General features: G+C 67.2%; 2 protein-coding genes and 1 long non-coding RNA gene across 12 annotated transcripts; 2 read left to right on the top strand and 1 right to left on the bottom strand.

The window, feature by feature from the left end:
• The first annotated feature begins 1,994 nt into the window (after window positions 1-1,994).
• Window positions 1,995-9,724, top strand: PANX2 (pannexin 2). 3 transcript variants are annotated; one of them, XM_086403385.1, is made up of 3 exons: window positions 1,995-2,440; window positions 6,768-8,198; window positions 8,535-9,724. In XM_086403385.1, exons 1-3 carry the CDS (start codon window positions 2,215-2,217, stop codon window positions 8,876-8,878), a joined length of 2,001 nt encoding a protein of 666 aa, XP_086259511.1. In that variant the 5' UTR covers window positions 1,995-2,214; the 3' UTR covers window positions 8,879-9,724. The 3 variants fall into 3 exon arrangements, with proteins under 3 accessions (XP_086259511.1, XP_086259509.1, XP_086259510.1); XM_086403383.1 differs by having other exon boundaries at window positions 2,074-2,440; window positions 8,661-9,724; XM_086403384.1 differs by having other exon boundaries at window positions 2,074-2,440; window positions 8,665-9,724.
• A 1,494-nt stretch (window positions 9,725-11,218) lies between these two features.
• LOC147373300 (uncharacterized) lies at window positions 11,219-12,159 on the bottom strand. The gene is made up of 3 exons (XR_015164684.1): window positions 12,023-12,159; window positions 11,562-11,653; window positions 11,219-11,338 (listed from the first exon to the last, which is right to left on the bottom strand). It is a non-coding gene; the product is annotated as an uncharacterized LOC147373300 (long non-coding RNA).
• TRABD (TraB domain containing) lies at window positions 11,752-20,645 on the top strand. Of its 8 annotated transcripts, none has more exons than XM_086403401.1 (11): window positions 12,530-12,569; window positions 16,987-17,134; window positions 17,222-17,288; window positions 17,470-17,548; window positions 17,758-17,924; window positions 18,064-18,204; window positions 18,576-18,686; window positions 18,772-18,911; window positions 19,082-19,254; window positions 19,330-19,441; window positions 19,530-20,645. In XM_086403401.1, the coding sequence occupies exons 3-11, from the start codon at window positions 17,256-17,258 to the stop codon at window positions 19,705-19,707; spliced, it is 1,134 nt and encodes a 377-aa protein (XP_086259527.1). In that variant the 5' UTR covers window positions 12,530-12,569; window positions 16,987-17,134; window positions 17,222-17,255; the 3' UTR covers window positions 19,708-20,645. The 8 variants fall into 8 exon arrangements, 7 of the variants coding, with proteins under 7 accessions (XP_086259526.1, XP_086259527.1, XP_086259523.1 ...); XM_086403397.1 differs by having other exon boundaries at window positions 16,987-17,054; XM_086403400.1 differs by lacking the exons at window positions 12,530-12,569; window positions 16,987-17,134 and adding an exon at window positions 11,752-11,782.
• Window positions 20,646-24,371: the final 3,726 nt, after the last annotated feature.

The following is a 24,371-nucleotide window of genomic DNA, read 5'->3' on the forward strand; positions in this document are numbered from 1 at the left end:
CCGGTCTGGGCATCACCTCCACACCCAGGTCTTCTGAGATGACAGCTTGGGAGGGGCTGCTGCCACGCGGTGCAGGCGTGGGGCCGCCGGCTCCAGCTGTGCCCTGTGTCCCGTGGGAAGGCGTGGGCCGGCTTTCCCGCAGCGCCCACTGGGTCCCGTCACTCCCACTGTGCTCCAGTGGCAACTGTGCCACAGGCCATGGCCACATGCCCACTCAGAGCCCGTGAGGTCAGTGCTCGCTGCACCAGGCTGACTATGAAATAAGCCAGAGCCGCTTCCCTGGTGGCTCAGTGGTTGAGGCTCTTCCTACCAAAGCAGGGGACACAGGTTCAACCCCTGGTTCAGGAGGATCCCACAGGCCACGCAGCAACTGAGCCCACGCTCTAGAAAAGCTGCTGCAACTAGAAATGACGCCCATGCAGCAATGAAGACCCAGTACAGACCTAAATAAAGAATAAGATACACCAGAGACTGGAGCCCTTTACAGTGGAACTGCTAGGATGTGTCCAGGAAGCAGCTGCAGAACCAGCAGGACATTGCAGGAGACACGGATGATGTGCCCTGGTCACCAACAGGGCGGCCCAACTCAGTGTAGATTTCCACTTTCCCCACCCTGCAGATGTACAGGGAAGAGGGAAGGCCGTGACTAAGTCGTCATGGGGAAAGGACGGCGCGGGGACCTGCCAACCTCTGGATCCTGCAGAGCCAGTCCAGAAAGTGTGCTGCTGTGGGGAAGGGCCAGCCCCTGATGGAGGTCTCAGGCTTGGGGGGGGGGGGGGGCGCGTTATTTGAAAGCAGGCAGCCCAGCTCCCTCAGTGAGCAGCAGACAAGTAAATGACTTGGAATCCAGGGGCAGGCGTCATTTGGGAACGTTCGTAGATCTTTAAAAGCACAGGCACATAAAGGTTTTGTGTTTTGTTTGTTTTTAAAAAGTGTGAAGTTAAGGCTTGTACAGGATAAACCCCCTCTCTGAACCTCTGGACAGAGAGGAGGGAATTACCTCACCGCAGTGACCCAAGGCCTGCAAACGCAGTGACCCAAGGCCTGCAAATACTGGTGCTCATAACATGCTTGGGTGAATTACTGAATGAGGTTGAAACTCCAACTGTGCTACGTATTTTACAAAGACCACGCGTACATCCTCACAATGGCATGGGTTCCTGCCATGAAGGAGTGAAGTGAAAAGCGAGTCTCGCAGGCAGTGGGCATGGAGGTGCAGCTGGGCTCTGCCGGAAAGACCTAACCCAGGAGGTTGTGCAGGAGGGGTGCCTGAGGGTGGGTACCGCGGGGTCCGAGTGGAAGGGAAGAAGGTCAGGAAGGTGGCAGGGACCCCTGAGCCTGTGCCCGGAGGCCGGTCTGGAGAACGCCTTTGACAGTGGCAAAGGGACGGGGTGATAGAGTGGTAGGGTGATAGGGGCCGGGCTGGAGAGGCCTTGGGGCCACGTGGAGGTGTCGCGAGGGGAAAGGGGACGCCCACCTGGGCCATGGGTCGGGGTGTGGGCGACGGGGACGCCGGCTGCAGTGGAGGGGCCATGAGGAGGCGCCCCGCGCCGGCACCCCTCCTCTGTGTCCGTAACACCCCGGGTGGGTGGGGACCTAAGGGCCCACCGTGGCGGCCAGGCATCGGTAGGGAGCGGAGAGGGACTGCGGGAGGCGGAAGGCGAGCGGCGAGCGGCGAGCCCCTCTCCGCCGGTCGGGCGGCTCCGGGACGCGGGGCTGGAAGAGGGGGGCCTGGGACGCCGCAGGTCTTCCCGCGTTTCCTCCGCGTGCCGCCGCCCCCGCGCCCCGGGAGAGGGAAGCCACCCCACCCGCTCGGCCTTTCCGTCTTTCCCAGCCTGAGGAGGCGGAGGGACCAGACATTGTTCATTCATTTTATTTCATTTAAATATTTTTTGCTAAGTCATCGCCGGCGCCGCATCTGCGTGCGGGGGGGAGGTGGGGGGTGGGGGGCGGAGCTACGCTGCGAGTCGCCGCAGGTAAACAGCCCCCTCCCCGCGGCGGGACCGCAGCCGCCGCCCGCCGCACGGGGCGGGGGTCCCGCCGCCGCCCCCGCCGGAAGGACGCGCCGGGGCTGCAGCCGAGGCGGGGGCGGCGGCCCCTGCGCCTCCCGCAGCCCGCGCCGGCCCGGGCGGCCCGACCCCTGCCCGGAGGGCGGCGGCGGAGCGCCCCCCGCCCCCGCCGCGGGCCCCGCGCCCCGGGTCCCCCGCGCCCCCCATGCACCACCTCCTGGAGCCGTCCACGGACATGGCGACGGCGCTGCTGGCCGGGGAGAAGCTGCGCGAGCTGATCCTGCCCGGCGCGCAGGACGACAAGGCGGGCGCGCTGGCCGCGCTGCTGCTGCAGCTCAAGCTGGAGCTGCCGTTTGACCGCGTGGTCACCATCGGCACCGTGCTCGTCCCCATCCTGCTGGTCACCCTGGTCTTCACCAAGAATTTCGCAGGTGAGGCCAGAGGCTAGTGGCGGAAAGGGCGGGGGCCCTCTGAGGTCTCCCTCGCTGACCCAGCCGCCGCGGGCCTCCTCGCTGGGGCCCGCAGTGGGCGCGGTGCCCCGGGTCTCCCCGCAGAGCCCGTGCAGGTGTTGCGGGTCGCTGGGGCTACCTCCCCATGTCTCTCCTCGCTGGACTGATTTACCTTCCCTTGGTTCACACTGCGTGGAGGGGTGCTGCGGTCTAGGCATCGAGGAGACATGGGGTCTGGCCTGGAAGAGGGGAGACCAGGAGGGGGAGTGGGCAGGGTCTGAGAGGAGGAGGAGTGGCCAGGTGGGGGCCCGGAAAGGAGGCTGCAAGTGATGAGACCCGGGAACACCGAAGACCGCTGCTGGGTGGCGTCCTGGGGCTAGGTGTGGAGTGAAGACCCTGAGAAGTGGGCAGATTCTTATCCAGGGCCCAGGGATGCTCCGGCCACTGGGAACCTGGGTCTGTCTTGGGAAGAGGCCCACCGAGCAGGCAGGGCCTGGAGGAGCAGGCGGTGGGGGCAGTGCACCGCCCTGGCCTCAGCAGGAGGCTGAGCCTGTGAGGCTGATGTGGGGAGAGGAGGGCAGGGGCCAGGCAGTGTGCACGTGACAAGCCGTCACAGGCTCGGGTCTGCAGACGTGGTCCTGGTTGAACTCAGTGTCGGGGCGCTGAGGGCCTTCTGAGGAGAAGTGACCCCAGGTGAGGCGGGGCGGGGGGAGGTGTGCGGTCCTGGGGCCACCGTCCTCCCGGGGAGCCCACGGGGGTAGGTGGGTGGGAAACCGGAGACAGGAGACAGCACCCCCACCCAGGGTCTGGCTGGCAAGCAGTCTCAGGGTCTAGATGTCCAGGGAGGCCTCTGGGCACCCATCAGCCCGCGGCAGAGAGGGCCCTGCGGCAGCAGGGTGGAGCAGCTCTCCCTGAGGGACGTGGACAGACAGCTTTCTCGAAGGCCTCTCCTTCAGGGGTCCCTGTGACCAGGGCGGACACTGCAGGCTGCCTCATCCAACTCTGGGCAGGGCACACCCACACCCACATGCTCAGACACTCCCGGTCACTCTCGACCTGTCCCCTCGGCACCGAGTCACCACCCTCTGCAGGGTTTGAGCCCCGGGGGGTGGGGGGTCCTGCTGCAGCCAGGAGGATCCTTGTCCCTCCCACCGGGGCCCAGCTGGGCCAGGAGGACCCAGTGCCCAGACCCTCACTTGCTGCCCTGGCGTCGGCGGGGGTCCACCCTATCTGCCTGTCGGAGACTGGGCGAGTGCATGCTGGATGTCCGGCTCATGGTGAGGAGCCGGCCAGACGGGACCTCCTTGACACCAAGGCCTGTGTGTGTCCCCCGGCTGGAGGGTGGCTGATGGCGGGAAGACCCGCATGGCTCCGTAGATGCCGCCCACCCTTTAGACCTGCTCTGTGACGGACGGAGGGGACAGCCAGGGGCACAGCTGAGCGAGAGGACCACTAGGAGGGGAGTTGAAGGGTTGCCAGGTTCTCCAGGGGCTTCTCCGATGGCTCCGTGACAAAGAACCTGCCTGCCAGTGCAGGAGACACAGGAGATGCGGGTTGGCTCCCTGGGTCGGGAAGATCCCCTGGAGGAGGGCATGGCAACCCACTCCAGTATGCTTGCCTGGAGAATCCCATGAACAGAGGAGCCTGGTGGGCTGTAGTCCACAGGGTCGCAAAGAGTAGGACACGACTGAGCGCGCAGCACAGAGCAGGTTCTCCAGACGTCACGTGGGCCCTGGGCAGAGGGCCTTCTCCTAAACAGCCGAGTACAGCTCTGGTTTCCTTGTGCTTCGCAGATACCGCTTTTCTCACAATTTGAAGGTTTGTGACAACACTGTATCTAGTCGTTTATCCAACAGCATTTGCTCAATTCACGTCTGTGCTGCATTTTCGCAATTCTCACAATATTTCAAATTTTTCATTATTAATATATTTGTTAAGGTGATCTGTGAGCAGTGATCTTTGATGTTACTATTGCAAAATGATTACGACTCACTGAAGGCTCCGATGATGCATAGCATTTTTTAGCAATAAAGTGTTTTTAATTAAGGTATGTACATTCCTTTTTAGACATGCATACAGTATACAGATATCAACTACAGTGTAGTATAAACATTTTTACACACACTGGAAAAAAAAAATGTGTGACTTGCTTTATCAAGGCATCTGGAGCCAAACCTGCAAAGTCTCCGAGGTGCCCGCAGGTGGGCAGGGTCTCCAAGGGTACTAGGGTGCTCAGGGGCTGGGAGGACCCTGGCCACAGTGCCATCCTCCGGAACGGTGCCCTTCGCAAGTTGGCTGTGTCTCGGGTCCCTGGCAGACACCTGTGCAGACACCGCCGTGTCCGAGTACCCAGTGCTCAGGCTCTGTGGCCCAGCAGTTACCGCATCCCCCGCCCCAGAGTCCAGCCCAGGTCCCGGGCCCCTGCAGGTCAAGTCAGGGACACATGGCCACCGAACGTGCGTCCTGGGGCGCCTGCGTGCCACATGTGCTCCCTGCTGGGCGCGGTCTGCTTCGCAGGAGCAGGCAGGAGGGGGAAGGACAGAGATTGGGTGCTGGGCTGGGCCTCCCCTGAGCTGGAGCCCCCTCCCCTCCCTCCCGGCAGGCAGGGCTGGTGGCGGGTGTGAGAGGACCCGGGGTGGGGGCCTTGCCTCGGTGCACGGAGGGGCTCACCTCCCCTGTGCCTGCAGCACCACGGCCACGGGAGAGGTCTCCCCTTCCCCTGGGGCCCAGCCGGGGCCTAGACTGGGGGACTGCCCCCCAGGGTCCCTTTCCCCCCGCGGAGAGCACCTCCTGGCCTGGAGTTGGCTGTAAGGACAAAAGTAAGTGACTGAAATGCTGTTTTCTCAACCATGAGGGGGGCTCCTGCACCTTCCCCATGTTCTCGGAGCCTGACTCACCACCAGGCCCCAAACCTGTGTCCTCGTCGGGGGCCCTGGGCCGTGGGAGCAGCGTTTCCTGACCCGCCCCACCCCCAGTGCCCCCAGGTGGCACCTCAGCGCCACCCCCGGGCCCACTCGCCCGCGCCCCTCCTGCCTCCAGGCCCCTGACTCCCCAGCGCCCGCCAGGTGCAGTCCGAGGTCCGCACACCCGGAATGAGCCGTGGGCCCCGCTCTGGCGATGCTAGGCCCGAGGCCTCCAGGAGGCCGCGAGGCTGAGACGGGGCAGCAGTGGCCTGAGGCTGCGCGTGTGAGAGGGAGGCAGCCTCCATGGACTGGGCCGAGGCACCTATGGGGTGTTTGTGCCCATGGGGTAGCCGGCCCCTAGGCTCCTGCAAGCCACCGGCAGTGACCAGCTGCCTCCCCACTCAAGGGCCAGCTTCATGCAGCAGGCCTGCACAGACAGACGGGCGTGCTGGTCCCCACTGCTTCTGGTCTGTGTTTCCTGGGCTGAGAGGCTTAAGCTGGGGCAGAGGGGGACTGAGCGGCCTGCCCCGGGGCTCCTCAGGTGAGGGGGAGGGTGCCCGCTGTGTTCAGGTTGGGGCACCCGCCTCCTGCCAGCGGGACGCTGCCCTCTAGGCGAGGGGCCCCAGGTGCTGGCGCCTGCCGGAGGGCACACCCTGGCTGGAGCCCAGCCTGATAGCGCAGTGACCCAGCCTTCAGGGCCCAGACCACCCTGCCCTGAGGACAGCGCTGAGGCGGCCAAGCCCTGCCCTCTGGGAGACTCGGGCTGGGGGCCGCGCCTCCCACTGTGGTCTGCACCTGTCCTCACCTGGGGAACAGTTCTTCCTGCGTTCGGGGCTTCCTGCGTTCAGGGCGGAGCTCTCACTCTCGCGTGTTGGGCAGACCCTGGGGTCTGGGTGATGACTCCTTCCTGTCCGATCCCTGGAGTGGCTCCCCTGCCCACCCAGTGTCCAGGGAACTCAGGCCCACCCTTCCCCAGGACAGAGGGTCTTGGGAGGACACCCCTCACCTCTCACAGGCAGGCAGCGCCGCTTTCGCTTTTCTTCAGTCACGCCCCCGTAACCTCTGGCCAGGGAGGACTCGCCCAGGACACCTGCCCTCTTCAGGATGGGTGGTGGTGCCAGGCCCCGGGCCGTGTGGCCTGCGCCCCCTGCTCTGGACTCTGCCCTGTGTGCTGGGGGTGGGGGTGGCACCTGGAGGGAGGCCTGAGGTTCCAAATGCAGATCTCTGCCCCCCAGGTGGGCAGGGCTGTACCCTCCACCCCCAAGGCAAAGCTGACTGCGGTGGGGGTGGCGGGAGGGGGTGTAGGAGGAGACGCCACGGGACACAGCAGAGACTGGGAAGGGGCCTCGGGCGCGGCAGGCCGGGAGGAGTGCGATGCCCCAGCGCCTTCTCCTCTCCGCCCCCAGAGGAGCCCATTTACTGCTACACGCCGCACAACTTCACCCGCGACCAGGCGCTGTATGCCCGCGGCTACTGCTGGACGGAGCTGCGGGACGCACTGCCCGGCGTGGACGCCAGCCTGTGGCCGTCGCTGTTCGAGCACAAGCTGCTGCCCTACTCGCTGCTGGCCTTCGCGGCGATCATGTACGTGCCTGCGCTGGGCTGGGAGTTCCTGGCGTCCACGCGCCTCACCTCCGAGCTCAACTTCCTGCTGCAGGAAATCGACAACTGCTACCACCGGGCGGCCGAGGGCCGTGCGCCCAAGATCGAGAAGCAGATCCAGTCCAAGGGCCCGGGCATCACGGAGCGCGAGCGGCGCGAGATCATCGAGAACGCGGAGAAGGAGAAGAGCCCCGAGCAGAACCTGTTCGAGAAGTACCTGGAGCGCCGCGGCCGCAGCAACTTCCTGGCCAAGCTCTACCTGGCGCGGCACCTGCTCATCCTGCTGCTCAGCGTGGCGCCCATCTCCTACCTGTGCACCTACTACGCCACCCAGAAGCAGAACGAGTTCACCTGTGCGCTGGGCGCCGCCCCGGGGGGCGGCCCGGCCGTGCGCGTCACCTGCAAGCTGCCGTCGGTGCAGCTGCAGCGCATCGTGGCGGGCGTGGACGTGGTGCTCCTCTGCGCCATGAACCTCGTCATCCTGGTCAACCTCACGCACCTCTTCATCTTCCGCAAGAGCAACTTCGTCTTCGACAAGCTGCACAAGGTGGGCATCAAGACGCGCCGGCAGTGGCGCCGCTCCCAGTTCTGCGACATCAACATCCTGGCCATGTTCTGCAACGAGAACCGGGACCACATCAAGTCGCTCAACCGGCTGGACTTCATCACCAACGAGAGCGACCTCATGTACGACAACGTGGTGCGGCAGCTGCTGGCGGCGCTGGCGCAGTCCAACCACGACGCCACGCCCACCGTGCGCGACGCGGGCGTGCAGACCGTGGACCCCAGCGCCAACCCCGCCGAGCCCGATGGCGAGGCCGAGCCGCCCGTGGTCAAGCGGCCCCGCAAGAAGATGAAGTGGATTCCCAGCAGCAACCCGCTGCCCCAGCCCTTCAAGGAGCCACTGGCCATCATGCGCGTGGAGAACAGCAAGGCCGAGAAGCCCAAGCCCGTGCGCCGCAAGACGGCCACGGACACTCTGATCGCCCCGCTGCTGGACGCAGGCGCGCGCGCCGCGCACCACTACAAGGGCGGCGGGGGCGACGCAGGGCCCGCGGCCGACAAGAAGCATGCCCGCCACTTCTCCCTGGACGTGCACCCCTACATCCTGGGCACCAAGAAGGCCAAGGCCGAGGCCCTGCCCGCTGCACTGCCGGCCTCCCGGAGTCAGGAAGGCGGCTTCCTGTCCCAGGCGGACGAGTGCGCCCTGGGCCTGACAGCGGCGCCCGCGGCAGGTAGGGGCCCGCAGGGCTGGGCGGGGGCCGTGAGCGGGCTAAGGATTGTGCCATCCGGGTGGAAGTGGGGACAGGCAGGGGAGCCAGCTGCGGGCGTGACCCCAGGCGGCTCCCTCGCCCCAGGGCCCGGGGAAGCAACCGCGATGAAGGGCTGGGGGGACACACTGTGAGGTTGCTCAGCTCCTGGAGAAGGTTCTGGAAACTGGCGCCCCTACTCCTGGGGCAGCCAGGGTCCGACCAGGCAGGCCACCGTGCTGGGGAGCGTCAGCGCGCAGGAGGAGGGGCCCGCAGGTGGGGAGGGGCCTGCAGACGCCCTCTGCTCTGGGCTGTTTGCAGATGCCCCGCTCCCGGAGGAAGAGGCCCTGTACTCGGCAGAGCCAGCTCGGGGCGTGCTGCCCCCCGGGGGCCCGTTTCACGTCTGCTCGCCCCCCACCGCCCCTGCCACCGCCCCTCTGTCGCCAGCCAGCCTGGGCAAGCCTGACCCCCTTGCCATCCTGAGCCGCAACGCCACCCACCCGCTGCTGCACATCAGCACCCTGTACGAGGCCCGGGAGGAGGAGGACGGGGCCCCCAGAGCCCCCCAGGATGTGGGCAGCCTCATCACCATCCCTCCGCCGCAGCAGATCCTCATCGCCACCTTCGACGAGCCAAGGACAGTAGTGAGTACCGTGGAGTTCTGAGGGCCGGGGCTGCCCGCCGGCTGCATGACCGCGCCCCAGGCAGAGGCAGCCTTGCTCTGCCCGGCACTGCCCACGCGCCCCGGCCTCCCGCCCGCATGCCACGGGGCTCAGCACCTCTCCCCTCCCTGGCCCCCCGGATGGCATCGTCAGGGTGCTGGCTGGGTCCGGGGCTGGCCAGGACCCCGTGCAGCCCTGCACCCAAAGGCCCAGAGCCGACACCCCCCCAACATCAGGCGCTGCGCTGTGAGATGAAGAATTTATTTTTTTAGTTGATTCTGTCTAGGGCCTGGGATGCTGGCCTGTGAGGGGCCGGGAGGTGGCAGGACGACTCAGGGGGGCGCAGGGGGTGGGGTGGCACCTCAGCCTCGGGCCGCCCCTGCAGGGACGGGCGCCCTGGAGGAGGGGCGGGGGCCCCTCCAGTCAGAGGTCAACATGCACTTTCTCCTCATACCCGGACCACCTGTCCTTTATTTTACTATGGTTACTGTAACTAGCGAGTACATTTATTATGCCTTTAAATCAAAGGATGTCGTGCGTGTGACTGCGAGTGTGCCCAGAGAGCAAGGTGCCAGCATGCCAGTGGGTGTGTGCGTGAGCCGACAAGCGTGGAGCGTGTGCGTGAGTGAGCGTGGGGTGAGGCCAGTGAGGGCAGGAATCCAACGCAATAACCACGTCCCCTCCAGGCCACCAGCGCCCCCCGCCCCGCCCCGTCACCCGCCTGAGGGGCCCCGGTGGTCTGTGGGAGCCGAGGGCTGGTGTGGGCGGGGCTCCCTGTTACCTCAGCCACGGTGACATCGTGACAGTGTTAACAAGGTACCCAGCATATCAATAAAGATTATTCTGATACCCCCGAGTCCGAGTGCTCCGTCTCGCCGGAGGCCTGTGCTCCGGCTGGGGCTCCAGCTCTCTGCACGGGGTGGGGGTCTCAGGGAGGCAGGGCGCCAGGAGACGCCCGCTGCCCTCCAGGGGCCCCACCGCAGCTGAGCCAGGCTGTGCGGTCCTCGCTCCCGGCGGACGCCCACGGCCCCCAGCTGGCACGCGTGCACCCTGGGCCCCCGGGTGAGTCCCCGGCTCGGTGGAGACGGAGCGGCCCCCGGGAAGCCGTCCCCCAGCGGATGCCTGAGGGCAGGGCTGCCAGGTGCGCCCGAGGCAACAGCGAGGGCTGGCGGGACACAGGAGGGCTTCACGGAGGAGGGCCCATGTTGCGGCGACTTGGGGCAGGGGGCTTTCGGGATGCAGGTGGGGGTGCGGCCGGTCCCATGCGTGCACCGAGGACTCAGGAGCCTCCCAGGCCCTGGCAGGAGACCCTGGGGGTCTGAAGGCAGGTGGCTGGGGCAGCCGGGCCAGGAACCCCAGGGCTACAATCACGAGGGGGCTCTGCGGGGGTTAGAGTGGGACCACCTGCCGCACCGTGTGGAGGGCCGACGGAGACCCTAGGCAGGCCCTCTCTGGAGCAGCCCTCCTGCACGCTGTGGGTGATCTGTTGCCCAGGGGTGGCATCCTAACGGGTTTCCATCGTCACTCAGGGACAGTGAGGCCCGAGATTTGGGGAGGCCGCCACTGCACAGACAGCTCCCGAGCGGAGGGCCCAGGGCCGAGCAGGAGGCAGGCGGGGGGACGTGTGGGCAGGGCCTTTCCTGGGGTCTCCACGGGGATGGTGCGTGTGAGGCAGGGTGAGCAGGCTCAGGACCCGTGTGAATATTCTGGGGGCCCTGGTGGCGGGCTGCCCCTGGCTGCTGGGGGCCCAGCCCGGGGGACCCCAAGGGCGGCACCAGGACACACAGAAGCCCGAGGAGGACGGGGCGCCGCGCTCCGGGCGTCCTCCTGGCCTGGGAAGCTGTTCACCATCTCTAAGAACTGGCCGGCTCTGGGAGGGCCGGTCTCTCCAGGGTCAGCACGGCCCCAGACAGCAAACAGCAGGGTTCCCAGCCCTGCCCTAGAAAGCACTCGCCCATACCTGCTGCTCTCCCCTGCCCAGTGTCCCAGGGCACGTGGCCCCTGCCTCTCAGGCTGGCACCATCTCCCCATGTCTGGGGAAGAGACCCAAGGACCCACGCAGGCTGGGCCAGCCCCGCAGGTCACTCAGCTCTGTGGTGATGGTGACCCCAGCACCGGGGCCAAGGTGCCCCCTCCCTGGGAGAGCAGTTAAGCCCCCAGGAACCCAAGCCACCCTGACCTCAGGGGCCCCACCCTGAGGGCTGGAGGGCAGCCCCCTCCCTGTGGGCTCGCGCCCACGCAGGGCCTGGCTCAGAGCAGAGGTGTGCCAGCCCCCGTGGATGTGCTCACGCGCTGTGTGCACGGGGCGAGGCAGGGCGGGGGCACCCCGGCTCTGAGTCCTGGGCTGTGTCTTTGGCAGGACTGCTCTCCCCAGCCCTGTCCCTGAGCCAAGGCTGGCAGGACGTTTCGGGTCCAGTGTCCTCCAAGGCCTGGGCATGTGAACTGGCTGGTTGCCCTGGTTGGCTGGGGAACAGAGGGAGTCAGAGTCCCACTGAGGCCGACCTCCTCCTGCGGGGCCAGGGGTGCACCTCAGGGGAGCGGGCAGAGGGGCCCCCACGGGAGCGTCGGCCCACGACATACGGCCCACAGCAGCTTCCTTGCTCGTCTCCTCCAGTCCTGGGCAGGGCAGTTGGGGGCGCCCTCCCTCTCCTGGGAGGAGGGGCATCAGGAGAACCTCGGACCGCACCTGGACAGGCAGGACGGGAGCCCGGGCCGCATCCCTCACACGAGCTCAGCAGGGGCATCTCAGCCAGGCGGGCTCTCCAGCGGGGCGAAGGCCTGGAGTGAAGGGCAGCGCTCCAGCTTTGCTGTGTGGGTGGCCAAGGCGGCGGGGCGGGCAGAGCCAATCTGTGCCCTGCCAACCAGACAGAGAGGCTGGGCCCAGGCTGTGGGCCAGGAGCCTGGAAGGTAAGGGTCAGCCCGGAGCCGCTCCTTACAGCTCAGACTGCTGGCTAGGAGCCCACCCTGCTCAAGGCTAGACGGGGCGTCTCAACTCAGAACGGGGGAGCCCAGGACCCGCAGGGGCGCCAGGGCGGGGTGCACCCCCTTCCTGGAGCTGACCAGGCAAGGCGGATGGGGCCGGCCTTACTCTGGGCTCCCCGTCCGGCTGCGCACCCCGCACCCCGTCCGCCCTGCCCCCGCCCTTACCTCCCCGGACGCCATCCGCCAGGCCGAGGGGGCGCCCAGGCACCCGAATGGGCGCGATCTGAGGTCTGGAATCTGCCTCTAGCGTTGCATTGATGATTCTGTATTATAGCAGGCCGCACGAATATCCACTCCCTTTTACTGACCGGGAGCTGCAGCCAAAGAATTTTGGGGCGCTTCGCAACGCCTCGCCACTAAGGCGGCAGGCCTGGGACTCGAACCCACGTCCTGGGCCGCCGCTTAGCCCTCGGAGCTTGGCGCGGGAGGAGGGGCCGGGCAGTGCTTCTCGCGCGCGGCCTCCTGGGAAGTGAAGTCCTCGCCTAGTCGCGCGCAGCCCCCTGGGAACTGTAGTTCGCAGGCGCGGGTCAGGCCCGCTGCAAGCGCAGGCAGACGGCGCGTCGAACTACGCTTCCCGGCAAGCCGCGCGCCTCCACCGCCCGTCCCGGCCCGTCCGCGGCCCGTCTGGCCGCCCCGCCCCGCAGCTCCGGCCCGCCCCGTCCGGTGGGCGCCGCGCCGCATGGAGGCCGGCTGAGGAACGCCGCCCAGCCCGGTACGCCGCGCGGCTCGGTCCCGGGCGGGGGGCGCGCAGGGCGGGGGCGGTCCAGGCCGGGCCCAGTCGGCCCGCGGCGCGCGGCCCCGGGCCGGAGGGTCAGCGCCGGCCTCCGCGGGGCGCTCGGTGCTGAGGACGACGGCGAGGGCGCGAGGGCGCTGCGGGCCGGGGGCGGGGACCCGGCCGGGTCGGGGCCGGGGCCGGGGCCGGGGCCGGGGGCGGCGGCGGTCCGAGCGGGCGGCCCGGCTCCGCAGGGGCGGCAGCGCGGCCTCGGAGGGGGTTCCTGGGCCCTTCGCGGCGCGGGCGGCCTCTGCCCTTCAGGCCGAGGAGTCGGGGCTGCCATATGGAGTCCCGGAGCCCAGACTCCGAGGCTGGGGTCCCGGCGCGCTCTACTCACCTCGATTCTGGGAGCAGCTTTATTGAGGCGTAACTTACATGCCGCAAAGTTCTCACATGCGTCTCTGTGAAAACTGTCCCGAGAAAGAAAACCGAGGCTCACGGAGGGCAGCGACGAAGTCCTCGGCGGACTTCGGGTGTCAGGGCCACCGCATCCGGAGATGAGTGGCCTCCAGCTGGCGTCCTCCGGGCTTTCGGGGTTCCCCGGAGAGAAGGGTGTAAGGCCACTGGCTCGCGGCGCCCCCGTGAAGGCGGCACTGTCTCCGGGCTCTCCCTGGCTGTCGTGCCCGCCCCCTTGTTGTGTGACTGGGAGGGAGCCCCCTGACCTTGGCGCCACTGGGCAGCCTTGCAGGATGGCGGTGATGCTGCGGTGTCAGGCCTCGGGCAAAACCGCCAGGAGAGGGCCCAGCCAGGGAGGGGCAGGAAGGCCCCCCCGCCCCAGTGCCCCCAGGGGTCAGCATGGGGACCCCACTGGGCAGAGTCCAGGTTCCAGGAGGGTTGGCCAGGTGTGCTAGGCCTCCAGCTCAGGTGTGACCTGACCCTTTACCCATATCCTGACCTTTGCCACAGCTCCGTAAAACAGCCTGCCAGACCCAGGGGGGTTTCCGGTGGCTTCAGAAGTGGGGGTGTAGGCGTGTAGCTTCAAGCCACACTCCGCTGCCTCCCACTCAGTCTTTCTGCAGTCTGTCCAGTTTGGGATCCCTGACCTCCTGAGCAGGCAGGCCTCGTGGGCTGATTGGGAGCTGGTTTTTCTGGAAACTCCATCTGGCGCTGGTCAGCTCTTGGCCAGCAAGGGGACGCCGGGCTGGGGTCTGGGAGGCGTTTCTGGCTTCCTGAGTTTTAGAGGCAGATGAGAGGGAATGACTGAGTGTGATCATTACAGAATACCACCGATGGGGCTGAAGCAACCGTTTCCTCACAGTCCTGGGGACAAAATTCAAGACCAAGGTGCTGGCTGCCCTGGTTGCTGGCCTTCTCGCCATGCCCTCCCAGACCAGCCCTCCCAGGGCTCTTCCCAGGAAGGCTCTATCTAGTCCTATCCTGGGGCCCAGCCTCGTGACCTTACCTCATCCGAGTCATTTCCCAGAGCCCCTGCCTCCTAATTTCATCCCATTGGGCCCAGGGCTTCAAAATATGAATTAGAGGGGCCACAGCCCAGTCCATAGCAGTGGGACCCTGGAGAGGAGACGGCGACCCGCGCAGCCTGCTGTCTGTGGTCTGTGCTGTGCGGGGCGCTGAGCAGGCTGTTTGCTGCGCTAACACCACGTCCAGCAAGAGCACCCGACACGACACGTTCCCTGGGGGTCCCCAACGCAGGCGGGGCTCTCCCTGCCTGTGAGTCGGTGTATTCTTTGGTGAACCCGGCAAAGTGGGTCCTCTTGGGGGTCAGGGGCTGCCTGGCATTTGGAGTCTGTTTCCCCGGAAGTGTGTGGGTGGAGGCAGATCATGGTCACGCCCCTTCTGCGGAGGTGCCTCCTGAAGTCGGGCTGCTGGTCCTCCTGCCCCAGGGAAGGACGCCGACGTGCCATCTGAGCGCAGCACACCCTGTGCCCATCATGGGATGGCTGGGTGGCTCTTCGAACCACTGCGACCCTGGAGGCCGGAGTTAAGCGTCCGGGCAGATTGGGGGGGCCTGCCCGAGGCCACGCTGTGCCAGGTAGCAGTCTGAGAGTGGCCAGCCCTGCTGATGTCCCCCACCGCGCGGTGGCTGACAGCCCAGCTGCCTGTTTGCTGGAGGACCGGCCTCGGGCCACCCAGCTCAGGAGGCTTCCCCAGGCCGTGCTCCCTGAGTCAAACTCAGTGGTGACAGCTGTTGGGGTACAGGGAGAGTACCTGGATCAGGCAGAAAGGTCTGCTTTGTGCCGGCTCCCCAAGGGCTCGGCGTTGGTGTCCGGGTTGCTGGGCGGAAGCCTGGCGCGGGATCCCTGGGGCTGGGCATGGAGCCTGGGGTCTGCTGGGCACGGAGCCTGGGGTCTGCTGGGCTGGGCTGCCAGGACCTGTCCTCCAGAGATCCAGAAACCCACCTGCGGTGTGAGGAGGGGGAGGCCGGGCCCTTGCTCCCCTCCAGGCAGCCGAGCGGTCGGTCCCAGCTGTAAAGGTTTGAGGGTGTGTGGTGGTGGGAGGAGGGTCGACGACCCTCTGAACTGGTTCTGGAGGGGTCCGCCGGGGGCCCTGACTGAGCTTCCGGGAAACCGGACACTGGGAGGTGAGAGAAGTGGAGATGCTCTCAGAATCACAGGCTCTTGGCTCTTCCCACCTGACGCCTCCCAGGCCAGGCACCTGCCCTGGGGCACTCCCAGGTCCTGGTTCTGGGTGCTGTGGTCATGGCCCAGCTGTCTGGGGGCTCATGGCCCGTCTGCCCCCCGGGACAGAGGGTGGGTCTGGGGTGCCGACCAGACTGCGGCCCCCAGGCCCAGGGGAGGGAGACTGAGGCTCGCTGGCCTGCTTCCCGCTGGCTGTCACACAAGCTTCCCAGGACAGCAGGGATGCTTCCTGGAGAAGCTTCTCTGATCCTCTGGCACCTCGTGTGAAGGGGACCCAGGGGGCTTTCCTGGGCCAGCTTGGGAACCTGAGAGCAGGGAGGGCCAAGCCGGGTGCCCGCGAACGCAGCTTCCTGTTTCTGTTCCTGTTGGGGCCTTCGGTCTGTGAAGCAGGAAGGAGGCGGCCCTGGGGCTGGTGAGGCCAGTGAGCCACCCTCCGTGGGGACCGGGTGCCCCAGCGCAGCAGCTGCTCCGGGTGGGGGGCTCCAGGGCCCGGCCTGCTCAGACCCCACGCTGGCCCCCCACCCCCCACAGAGGCCCCAAGCTCTGCCTGCTGCTCCTCGGTCAGGGCCTGTCCATCGCTCTCGGGACCCTCCCCCCAACTTCATTCCCAGGAGCCCCAGGCCAGGACGCCGGCACTCCGAGTGAGGCTGGGAAGGGAGCCGGATGAGAGTTGGGCCCAGGGTACAAGGGGGAGGAACCTGATCTGGTGTCGTGTTTATTTTACCGCCTCTACTTCCTCTTTGTTGTGAAACTGGAGCTGATGGGGCCTTGGGCATGTCCTGCTGCCTGCGTGGACCTCTCAGGCACACCCCGTGGTTCACGTGTGACCGCGTAGGCGCGAGAGCCCACAACAACACGGAGCCACAACCAGATCAGAGTTGTTCCTCTCGTGACAGTCCCATCACCTGTCAGACACTCCAGTGGGCTCGGCCTGTGGGTGCCCCGCAGGACCCCAGCCCTCAACTCAGCTGGAACCGAGGCTTTTTCAGTTTCCGGTTTGTTTCCAGGGGCACCTTGGGAGGTTCAGGTCACGGCTGTGCGGCAGGCACTGCTTCTGTCCTCAGTGAGGAGGGACAGAACACCACGTCCCGGCCCCGACCCCCTACCCTGTCCCTGACCCTCCAACACCCCTACCGTGACCCCCACCCTGCCCCCGACACCCCCACCCTGTCCCCCTGACGCCCCCACCCTGTCCCCCTGAGCCCCCACCCCGTCCCCCTGACGCCCCCACCCTGCCCCGACACCCCCACCCTGCCCTCCTGACACCCCCACCCACCCCATTCCTGACACCCCACCCTGTCCCCCTGACGCCCCCCACCCTGTCGCCCCGACACCCCAACCCTGCCCCCCCAATACCCCCACCCTGCCCCCCCGACGCCCCCACCCTGCCCCCTGAGCCCCCACCCCATCCCCCTGACGCCCCCACCGCCCCGACCCTTGGTGTCCGCGGGTGAGAACAGCCTCCCTGGGCTCCAGCCCCCAGCTGCCCTCTGGTAGGAGCAGTGCAGAGGCTCACGGACGACCCCGGGGACTTGGTTTCTCGGTCAGCTTCTTAGAAGGAGGCTGGATTCCTCCTGCGTCTGTGCTCGCGCACTGTGAGACTCACACCCATGCCAGCGCTGCTGGGACGCGTGCGTCACCGCCTGTGAGAGCAGGCCTGTGGCCACGCGGCCTCCCGCGCCAGCTCAACAGACTCCCTCCCGCTGCTCGGTGTCATTTTTTTAGGGAATGTTATAAACTGTGTTTTTGTTCCAAAGTCAAAACGGAAGCACCAGGTCTGGCCAACTCCCCCGTGGGGTGTCCCCATGTTGGACAAGCGGAGCGGGTGCGTCCCCCCGTTAGCGACTCCAGGCTCGCTGCCCTGGCGTCCCCGTTCTACGCCCAGGGCCCAGGGCCTGCCCACAGGTTGTTCCAAACGCTGGAGCCCCTGGCACGCTGAGCCCCGTGCCCGGCCCTGGGCCCCAGGTGAGGACACGGCCCCTGTTTTCTCAGGCTTCACGCGTCGGTGCCAGAGCTACTGCCAGCCATGGAGGAGCCGGAGGAGCAGCCGCCCCATGAGGTCAGAGGCCCGGTGGCGGGTGCGGGGGCTCCTGTGCCCAGAGGCGCCTCCCCAGTTTTCCCGCCGTGTTGCTGGCCAGTTGAGGGCTGCGCCGGGCGCCATGGGGAGCATGTCGGGGACACATGGCCCTCGGCCCCACAGCCCAGGGGCAGCACAGCCTCAGCGCCTCCTCCTTCCGCAGGCCGACACGGAGCCCGTCGTGACTTCAGGGGCCTCGGAGGCGGTGCCCAGGGTGCTCCCCGGAGACCCCCAGAATCTGTGTGCGTGCTCCCCAGGGTTCCCGTGGGGTGGGGCTTGGGCCAGGGCTTGGTGGGCCGGGGGCTTCAGAGTCGCGGCCTCTCCTGGGCCCCTCGGCAGCCTGGGGCTCCTACCCCGACGCTCATCCTGGTGGGCGAGGACCGGCGGCTTGAGACTGAGAGGGACCCCCCTGTGGGCGGGCGTCCCTGAGCTGGGGTTCGCTGTCCCACAGCCGACGTGGACGCGTTCAACCTGCTGCTGGAGATGAAGCTGAAGAGGCGGCGAGAGCGGCCCAACCTCCCGCACACGGTGACTGAGCTGGTGGCTGAGGACGGCAGCCGGGTGTACGTGGTGGGCACGGCCCACTTCAGCGATGATAGCAAGCGGGACGTGGTGAAGGTGAGGCCGCAGGGCAGGCAGACTGGCCTCCCCTTCCCAGCTTCCCGGCTTCACATGCTGAGCTGTATGCACAGTGGCCAAGCCGGGGGTGGGGTCGCTGCGGGGCGGGCGTGTCCCTGAACCGGCGTGTCCGCGGCAGACCATCCGGGAGGTGCAGCCCGATGTGGTGGTGGTGGAGCTGTGCCAGTACCGCGTGTCCATGCTGAAGATGGACGAGCGCACACTGCTGCGCGAGGCCAAGGAGATCAGCCTGGAGAAGCTTCAGCAGGCCATCAGGCAGGTGCGGCCATCGGGCGGGCCGGGTCTGGGGCTCTGCCCGAGGCGCCGGAGGAGAGCCAGCTGGCCCCCAGCCCTGAGGCGAGAGCTGCTCCGGCCCTGGGGACCCCGGGGGTGCTGGCAGGGGTGCGGGCAAGGAGGCTTCAGTGTGTCCTGGAGCCCGAAGCCGAGACCCCCACTGCTTGTCCCTCCCCAGGGACACAGCACCAGGGGAGGTGTGGGCAGGGGACTTGTGTCTGGGCTGGAGGGCCGAGGGCAGGGGGCTCAGTGGGGCCGCGGGTTTGCCTCTGGCCTGAGCCTGTGTGGTGGACACAGCCCCAGGCGGCCTGCAGGAGCCCAGCCCCAGCATGGCTGACACGTCCCCCGACCCCACAGAACGGTGTCGCATCAGGACTGATGCAGATGCTCCTGCTGAAGGTGTCTGCCCACATCACCGAGCAGCTGGGCGTAGCCCCCGGCGGCGAGTTCAGGGAGGCCTTCAAGGAGGTGGGCCCGGGCCCGACCGGGGGCTGGGGCTTGGGAGCCGCCCCGGGGTCCCCCACCGACACCCCAACATCCCACCTCCACCCAGGCCAGCAGGGTGCCGTTCTGCAAGTTCCACCTGGGCGACCGGCCCATCCCCGTCACCTTCAAGCGGGCCATCGCCGCCCTCTCCCTCTGGCAGAAGGTCAAGTTGGCCTGGGGCCTGTGCTTCCTGTCGGACCCCATCAGGTAGGTCCAGTCGGCCTCCCAGCTGGGGAGGCGGCCGGATGTGACCCACAGTGACCGCCCCTGTGAGGCCTGCTCCCCGAGTTCCCGGGCGGGACCTCCTTCCACGGGGTCCCAGTGGGGGGGATCCCCGCCCTGGGCCCGCCGCCCCAGCGCCGGCCGCCTCCCCGCAGCAAGGACGACGTGGAGCGTTGCAAGCAGAAGGACCTGCTGGAGCAGATGATGGCGGAGATGGTGGGCGAGTTCCCCGACCTGCACCGCACCATCGTGTCTGAGCGCGACGTCTACCTGACCTACATGCTGCGCCAGGCCGCTCGCCGCCTGGAGCTGCCGCGCGCCTCCGACGGTGAGCACGGCGCCCGCGGGCACGGGGCCCCGCGGGGTCGGGGGTGCTCAGGTGCTCATGCGTCTCCCACCCCAGCCGAGCCCAGGAAGTGCGTCCCCTCCGTGGTGGTGGGCGTCGTGGGCATGGGCCACGTCCCTGGCATTGAGAAGAACTGGACCACCGACCTCAACATCCAGGAGATCATGACGTGAGTGCTGTGCACCCCCCCCCCCACAGAGCCGGGCTGGGGGCTGGGACCGCCCCCCCAGCCAGCCCAGCCCGCCCTCCCTCCCCAGCGTGCCCCCACCGTCCGCCTCGGGCAGAGTGTCCCGCTTGGCCGTGAAGGCCGCCGCCCTGGGCCTCCTGGGCTACGGCCTCTACTGGACGGGGCGCCGCGCCGTCAGCCTGCTCCTGGCCCTGCCCGCTGCCCGGCACTGCCTGCAGAGGCTCTCCGATGCCTGGCCGCAGAAGTAGCAGGACAGACAGAGCCCACACGTCCGTGCGGAGGGCCGCCCTGCCGGTCCCGGCCCAGCCTCACCTGCCCGCCCCCAGCCCGCCCAAATAAAAGAATCGGTTCACTGTATGAGCTCCGGCTTCCCAGCAGCCCCTCCACCCCGCCCCCGCCCCTGTGGGCTGTTAGGAGGCTCACGGGCAGGAGGAGCCTGGGCGAGGGCGGGGCTCGGGAGTCCGACCAGCCGCTTCCTCCCTGTGCCTTCTCTCCGAGGCGGGCGGCAGGGGTGTCTCATGGGGGCTCGGGCTGCTCCCTGGGTGGGCTGCAGCCATGCAGCCTTGGGGTGTCCCCTGGGCGCGACTCCGCCAGGCTCAGGCCCCCAGGAAGCGCCAGCAGCAGCTCTGCCTGCAGAGATTGTGTGTTTTGGGCTTTTAAAAATGTCTGAAACTTTTTTACTCAGGTAATTTTAACTTAAACTTAAGCAAATGTCAGGAAATACTAGCCTTAAACCTGGTTGGGACAGAGAACATCTTTTTCTTGAGTCTCAGTCCTGGGAAGATGAGCATGTGGGCAGCCGCCTGCCTCCAGCTGCTGGGGGCCCAGGACTCCACCCTCTCCGGTGGCTGACCTTGCTTCCTGTGCGGCTGGCGGAAGGACCCGGGGTTGCCCTTTGCCCTCTGGACAGACAGCCGGTGGCTGCCAGCAGGGCATCCACCTTGCATGGGACCCAGCCTGGGTACAGTCGGGCCCCACACAGCACTCACCTCGTCACCGCCTGTCTGCGTGTCTCCTGGGCTCCTGTCAGCGTAGCGCCTGGGGCCCACGGCCACATCTGATTGTGTGTGTGTTGACTCAGTGTCCAGATGAGGTGAAATCCACACCCCGGGCTGGACCAGGTTGTTGTCATTCACATGCTCGTATATCCGTCTCTTAGAAACTGAAATAAAATCTAATTTTGGAAGCTGTCTGGTGAAATGTGTGGGAAGGGGACTTCAGTGAAAGGCGGGTTGGGGAGGCGCCAGCGTGCTGGTGGCTCCCAACCGCCCCCCCACCCCACCCGCAGGGCCCTGCCCTGACCCTGCAGCCCACCCTGCAGTGCCGCCCAGCCCAGCCCATCCAGGAGGAGGTGGGCTGGGACCTGCAGCTCAGATCTGCCCGGAAAGCCAAGAGCAGAGAGGAGCCTTTCCCCCGTAACACGTGCTCAGCTACGTGATGGGTCTCCTCTGTGCTCCTCTGCCCCGGGCCAGCTCAGAGGGGCAGAGTCAAAGGCCCGTAAGAGTGGCTGGCGGGCATAGTGAGCTGGGGATCCCCAGGGCTACTAGGTCTCCCCCTGCCAGGGGTCTTCTCTCCACTGGCGCAGGGAGTGGGGCTGGGACCCCCAAGGCCTGACCGGGGGTGGGGAGCAGGAGGGGCCGAGTGGACTCTGACCCTTCACCCCACAAGTCTGCACCCTGTAGGCCTCTTGCTGCCTGTGAGGACCCTGCAGGGTCCCTGCCCTGAGCATCCTGGGGAGGGGCAGACAGGGACCAGGCTCCTCCAGCCCCAAGCTGGGGGGCAGCTGGGCAAGGGAGGAGGGCAGGAAAGCCAAGGCAGGCGGGCGAGGGCCGGGTGGGACCCACCGGGGCAGCGGTGACCACGGCAGTGGGAGGAATCCAGGGCAGGGGCAGCCTCTTCCAGAGAGGAGGCCTGAGGGTGAAGGGACAGTGACCAGGTGGCGAGTCACCTGCTGGGTCACCCGCAGGCCCTTCTCGGACCCCGGTCCCCCTAGAGCTCTGAGCCCTCCTGGCCACATCTCCCCGGGAGTGGCCGCTCTCAGACCCCGGCGGTGTGTGTCAGCCCGCTGGGGAGCCGCGCCCCCTTCCAGGGTGCAGCTGGCAGCCCGGGGAAGCAGAGACGGTTTGTGCGTCACACTGGTGAGAACAAGAGGTGTCAGCGTCGGAGGTTGGGGGGAAAGCCGGCGCCAGCCACCCCTGCTCAGAGACCATACTCAGGTGCTAGCTCCTGGGACCGAAAGGCAAGGAGGAACCAGAACACCAGACACAGTTAGGTATAAAGCCCAGCCTGAGGCCTGGAGAGTTACTTTGAATCTTCACCCTGGGAATTTTAATGTATCCAACCCAAGTCTGTGTTACATTGACAAGCAGAAAAGCAACAAGGTTTCATCTTTCAAATATATGACAAGTACTTGGAGGAGAGGGGCCTGTGCGCCCACCCAGGCGCTCGTACAGGAGGTGCTGGCCTCCCTGCCCACCCGGCTCCTCTGTGAGGGGGCACAGCCAGTGGAGACTGGGGCGGGGGGGGGGGGGAGCGGCTGGACTGAGAGGCGCCGGCAGAACTAGAGACTGGGTCCCAGGACCTCGTCAGAGAACACAGGACAGGCCAGGGGTGGCCAGTGCAACAGGCCTGAGCCTGGGTCCCCCCACGGGTGACCCTTGAGCCTGAGCCTGGGTCCCCCCACGGGTGACCCCTGAGCTGGGCCCCCCCCCCCACGGGTGGCCCCTGGCTGGGGCCAGAGCAAACGTGGGGCCTGGCCTCCCAGCCTGGCCTGTGCACCACGCTGCTGGTGGACCTGCCGGACACGGACAGCCACACGCTGCGGGCCCGCTGCGATGACCGTGTGGACCTCCTGGACCAGTTTTACTGGCCGCCCCTCGGCCTGTCCTCGGCCACAGGTGAGTGCCTGGGGGGCTGGGGGCTCTGCTGACAACCCCCCTGCCCACAAGCACCCCGTTTTGCTGACATGCTTTCCAGACTGGGGGCTGGGGAGAAGGCTGAGGCCCCAGAGACCCATCTTCTCGGCCTACCGCTGCCAGTCTGCGCGCTCTAGGAAAGGAAGGTGCTCCCAGGGGTCTGGGGGCCCAGGGGGCCAGGGTCCATAATGAGGGTGCAGTCAGGGCCACACAGGGGCACCAACAACGGGGGGCCCACAGGCCTAGGCGGGCCCGGCCTCACTCAGTGCACCTGCCTGTTGGCTGAGTTTCTACAGAGAGGGCCCAGGAAGGGGCCTGCTCAGCTCCACACAGCAGGGCCACATGGACCCACCTGTACAGGACGGACTAGGAAGGTCCAGAGGCCATGTGGCCAAACGGGGAGGCAGAGTCAAGGCTGCAGGGCGGGGAGGGCCACTGCCGCTCCCGGGTTGACCTGCTGGGACCACTGGAACCAACCTGATGTTCCCTCTGCTGTGTGCGGCCAGCAGGACAGACAGAGCCTGACACCCACAGGCTCTCAAAACCCAGGCCCACCAGGTTCCAGAGTGTGGGCAGGGCGGGGCGAGGGCGGGGGCAGGAGGCAGGTAAGGAAGATGGGGAGCTCAGGTTGGTCTCTCAGGCAGTTAGGAAGAAGGCTGGGCACGGAGGACTCTGCCCGCAGGCCAGGTGAGAAGACCCCAGGTGGGCCCAGGGGGGAGGGAAGCTGTCGGGCTGTAGGAGGAAACTCTGGGTGCCGAGCACCTGCCAGACCCTCACCACATTGTCCCAGTCGTCCAGGCAGACCGTAGCATCCTTGCTCCTCTCCCAGAGGGGACCGGAGCTGGAGGGGGTGGAGCCGGCAGGGCAGAGCGGGGGGTCACAGGAGGTCTGGGAACTGTGCGGTGGCCCCCGGAGGCAGTTCCGGGCAGCCCCTCATGTCCGATGTGGATCGGGGCTGTTGGACAGAGTGGCCCGGACAGGAGGGCGCTCTGGAGTTTGTCCAGGTCTCAGGTTTTGCTCTGGGCCCGGGTGAGCGGGGGCTTTGGAACCCCTCCGAGGACCACCCGCTCCAGGCAAGGCTCTTCTGAACTGGACCCCGGAGTCACTCTGCACACTGACCCCAACTCCTCACCTGGGGCGGACCCTTCGAGGCCAGGCTTGGCCCTTCCCACCCCGCGCCCGCCCCAGCCTCCTGGGCGTCCACGGGGGTGTTTCTGGGGGAACTGCAGCCCCGATCAGAACAGCTGCTACCCTCCCAGAGCGTGGTGAGGAGAAAGACACACAAGAAACAGGAGAAGCGCCAAGGAAAAGCACTGAGTGACCGGAGGGAGGCCGAACAGGCAAGCGGAGGGGCAGCGGGACAGCGGGGCGCCGGCTCCCGACCGGGGGAGGGCAGCGGGAGGAGAGGCGCCGGCCCGCCAGAGGAGGAAGCGGCCGCTCCCCGGCTTCGGCTTCACCACGGGGCCTTCCAGGCCCAAAACTGACCCCTGACTTCCGGCCAGATCTGGACCAGCGCCGCCGTCTTTCCCCCCTGTCCTGTGTGCGGTGGGCAAAGGACACTCAAGGGCCAGACCCCAACAAAGCTGGTCCTGCTTCACGCAGAACTGCGGGGCACCCCGAGGGTCCCCTGGGGCAGTCACTCGGCACGGTCACCGGCCCGGAGCGCTCAGTCCGGACGGGCCGGAGTCCCCCAGGGCGGACCTCCAGGACCTGCCGCTGTGGCGCGGGGCAGTCCCCGTCGCGCGCTCCCCCCGGGTCCGGCCGGGCCCTCGCGGTCCCCCAGGCAGGACCTGGGAAGGAGGCGGGCGGACGGCGCAACCAGTTAGAGCCAGCATTCCGCGGGCGTCCGGTTCAGCTCAGGCGTGTCCGACTCTGTGCGACCCCACGGACTGCAGCATCCCTGTCAGTCAGGCGCGGCCCGGGCAACCGGGAGGCGAGCCCGGGGAGGGACTTCCTGTCGGGGCGGCGGGGCTTCCGGGGCAGCGGGACTTCCTTTC

Source organism: Bos grunniens, chromosome 5 (genome assembly GCF_055505025.1).
Source record: "Bos grunniens cultivar Pamir isolate PY7600 chromosome 5, Bosgru_T2T1.0, whole genome shotgun sequence".
In the NCBI taxonomy this organism is placed as follows: Eukaryota; Metazoa; Chordata; class Mammalia; order Artiodactyla; family Bovidae; genus Bos; species Bos grunniens.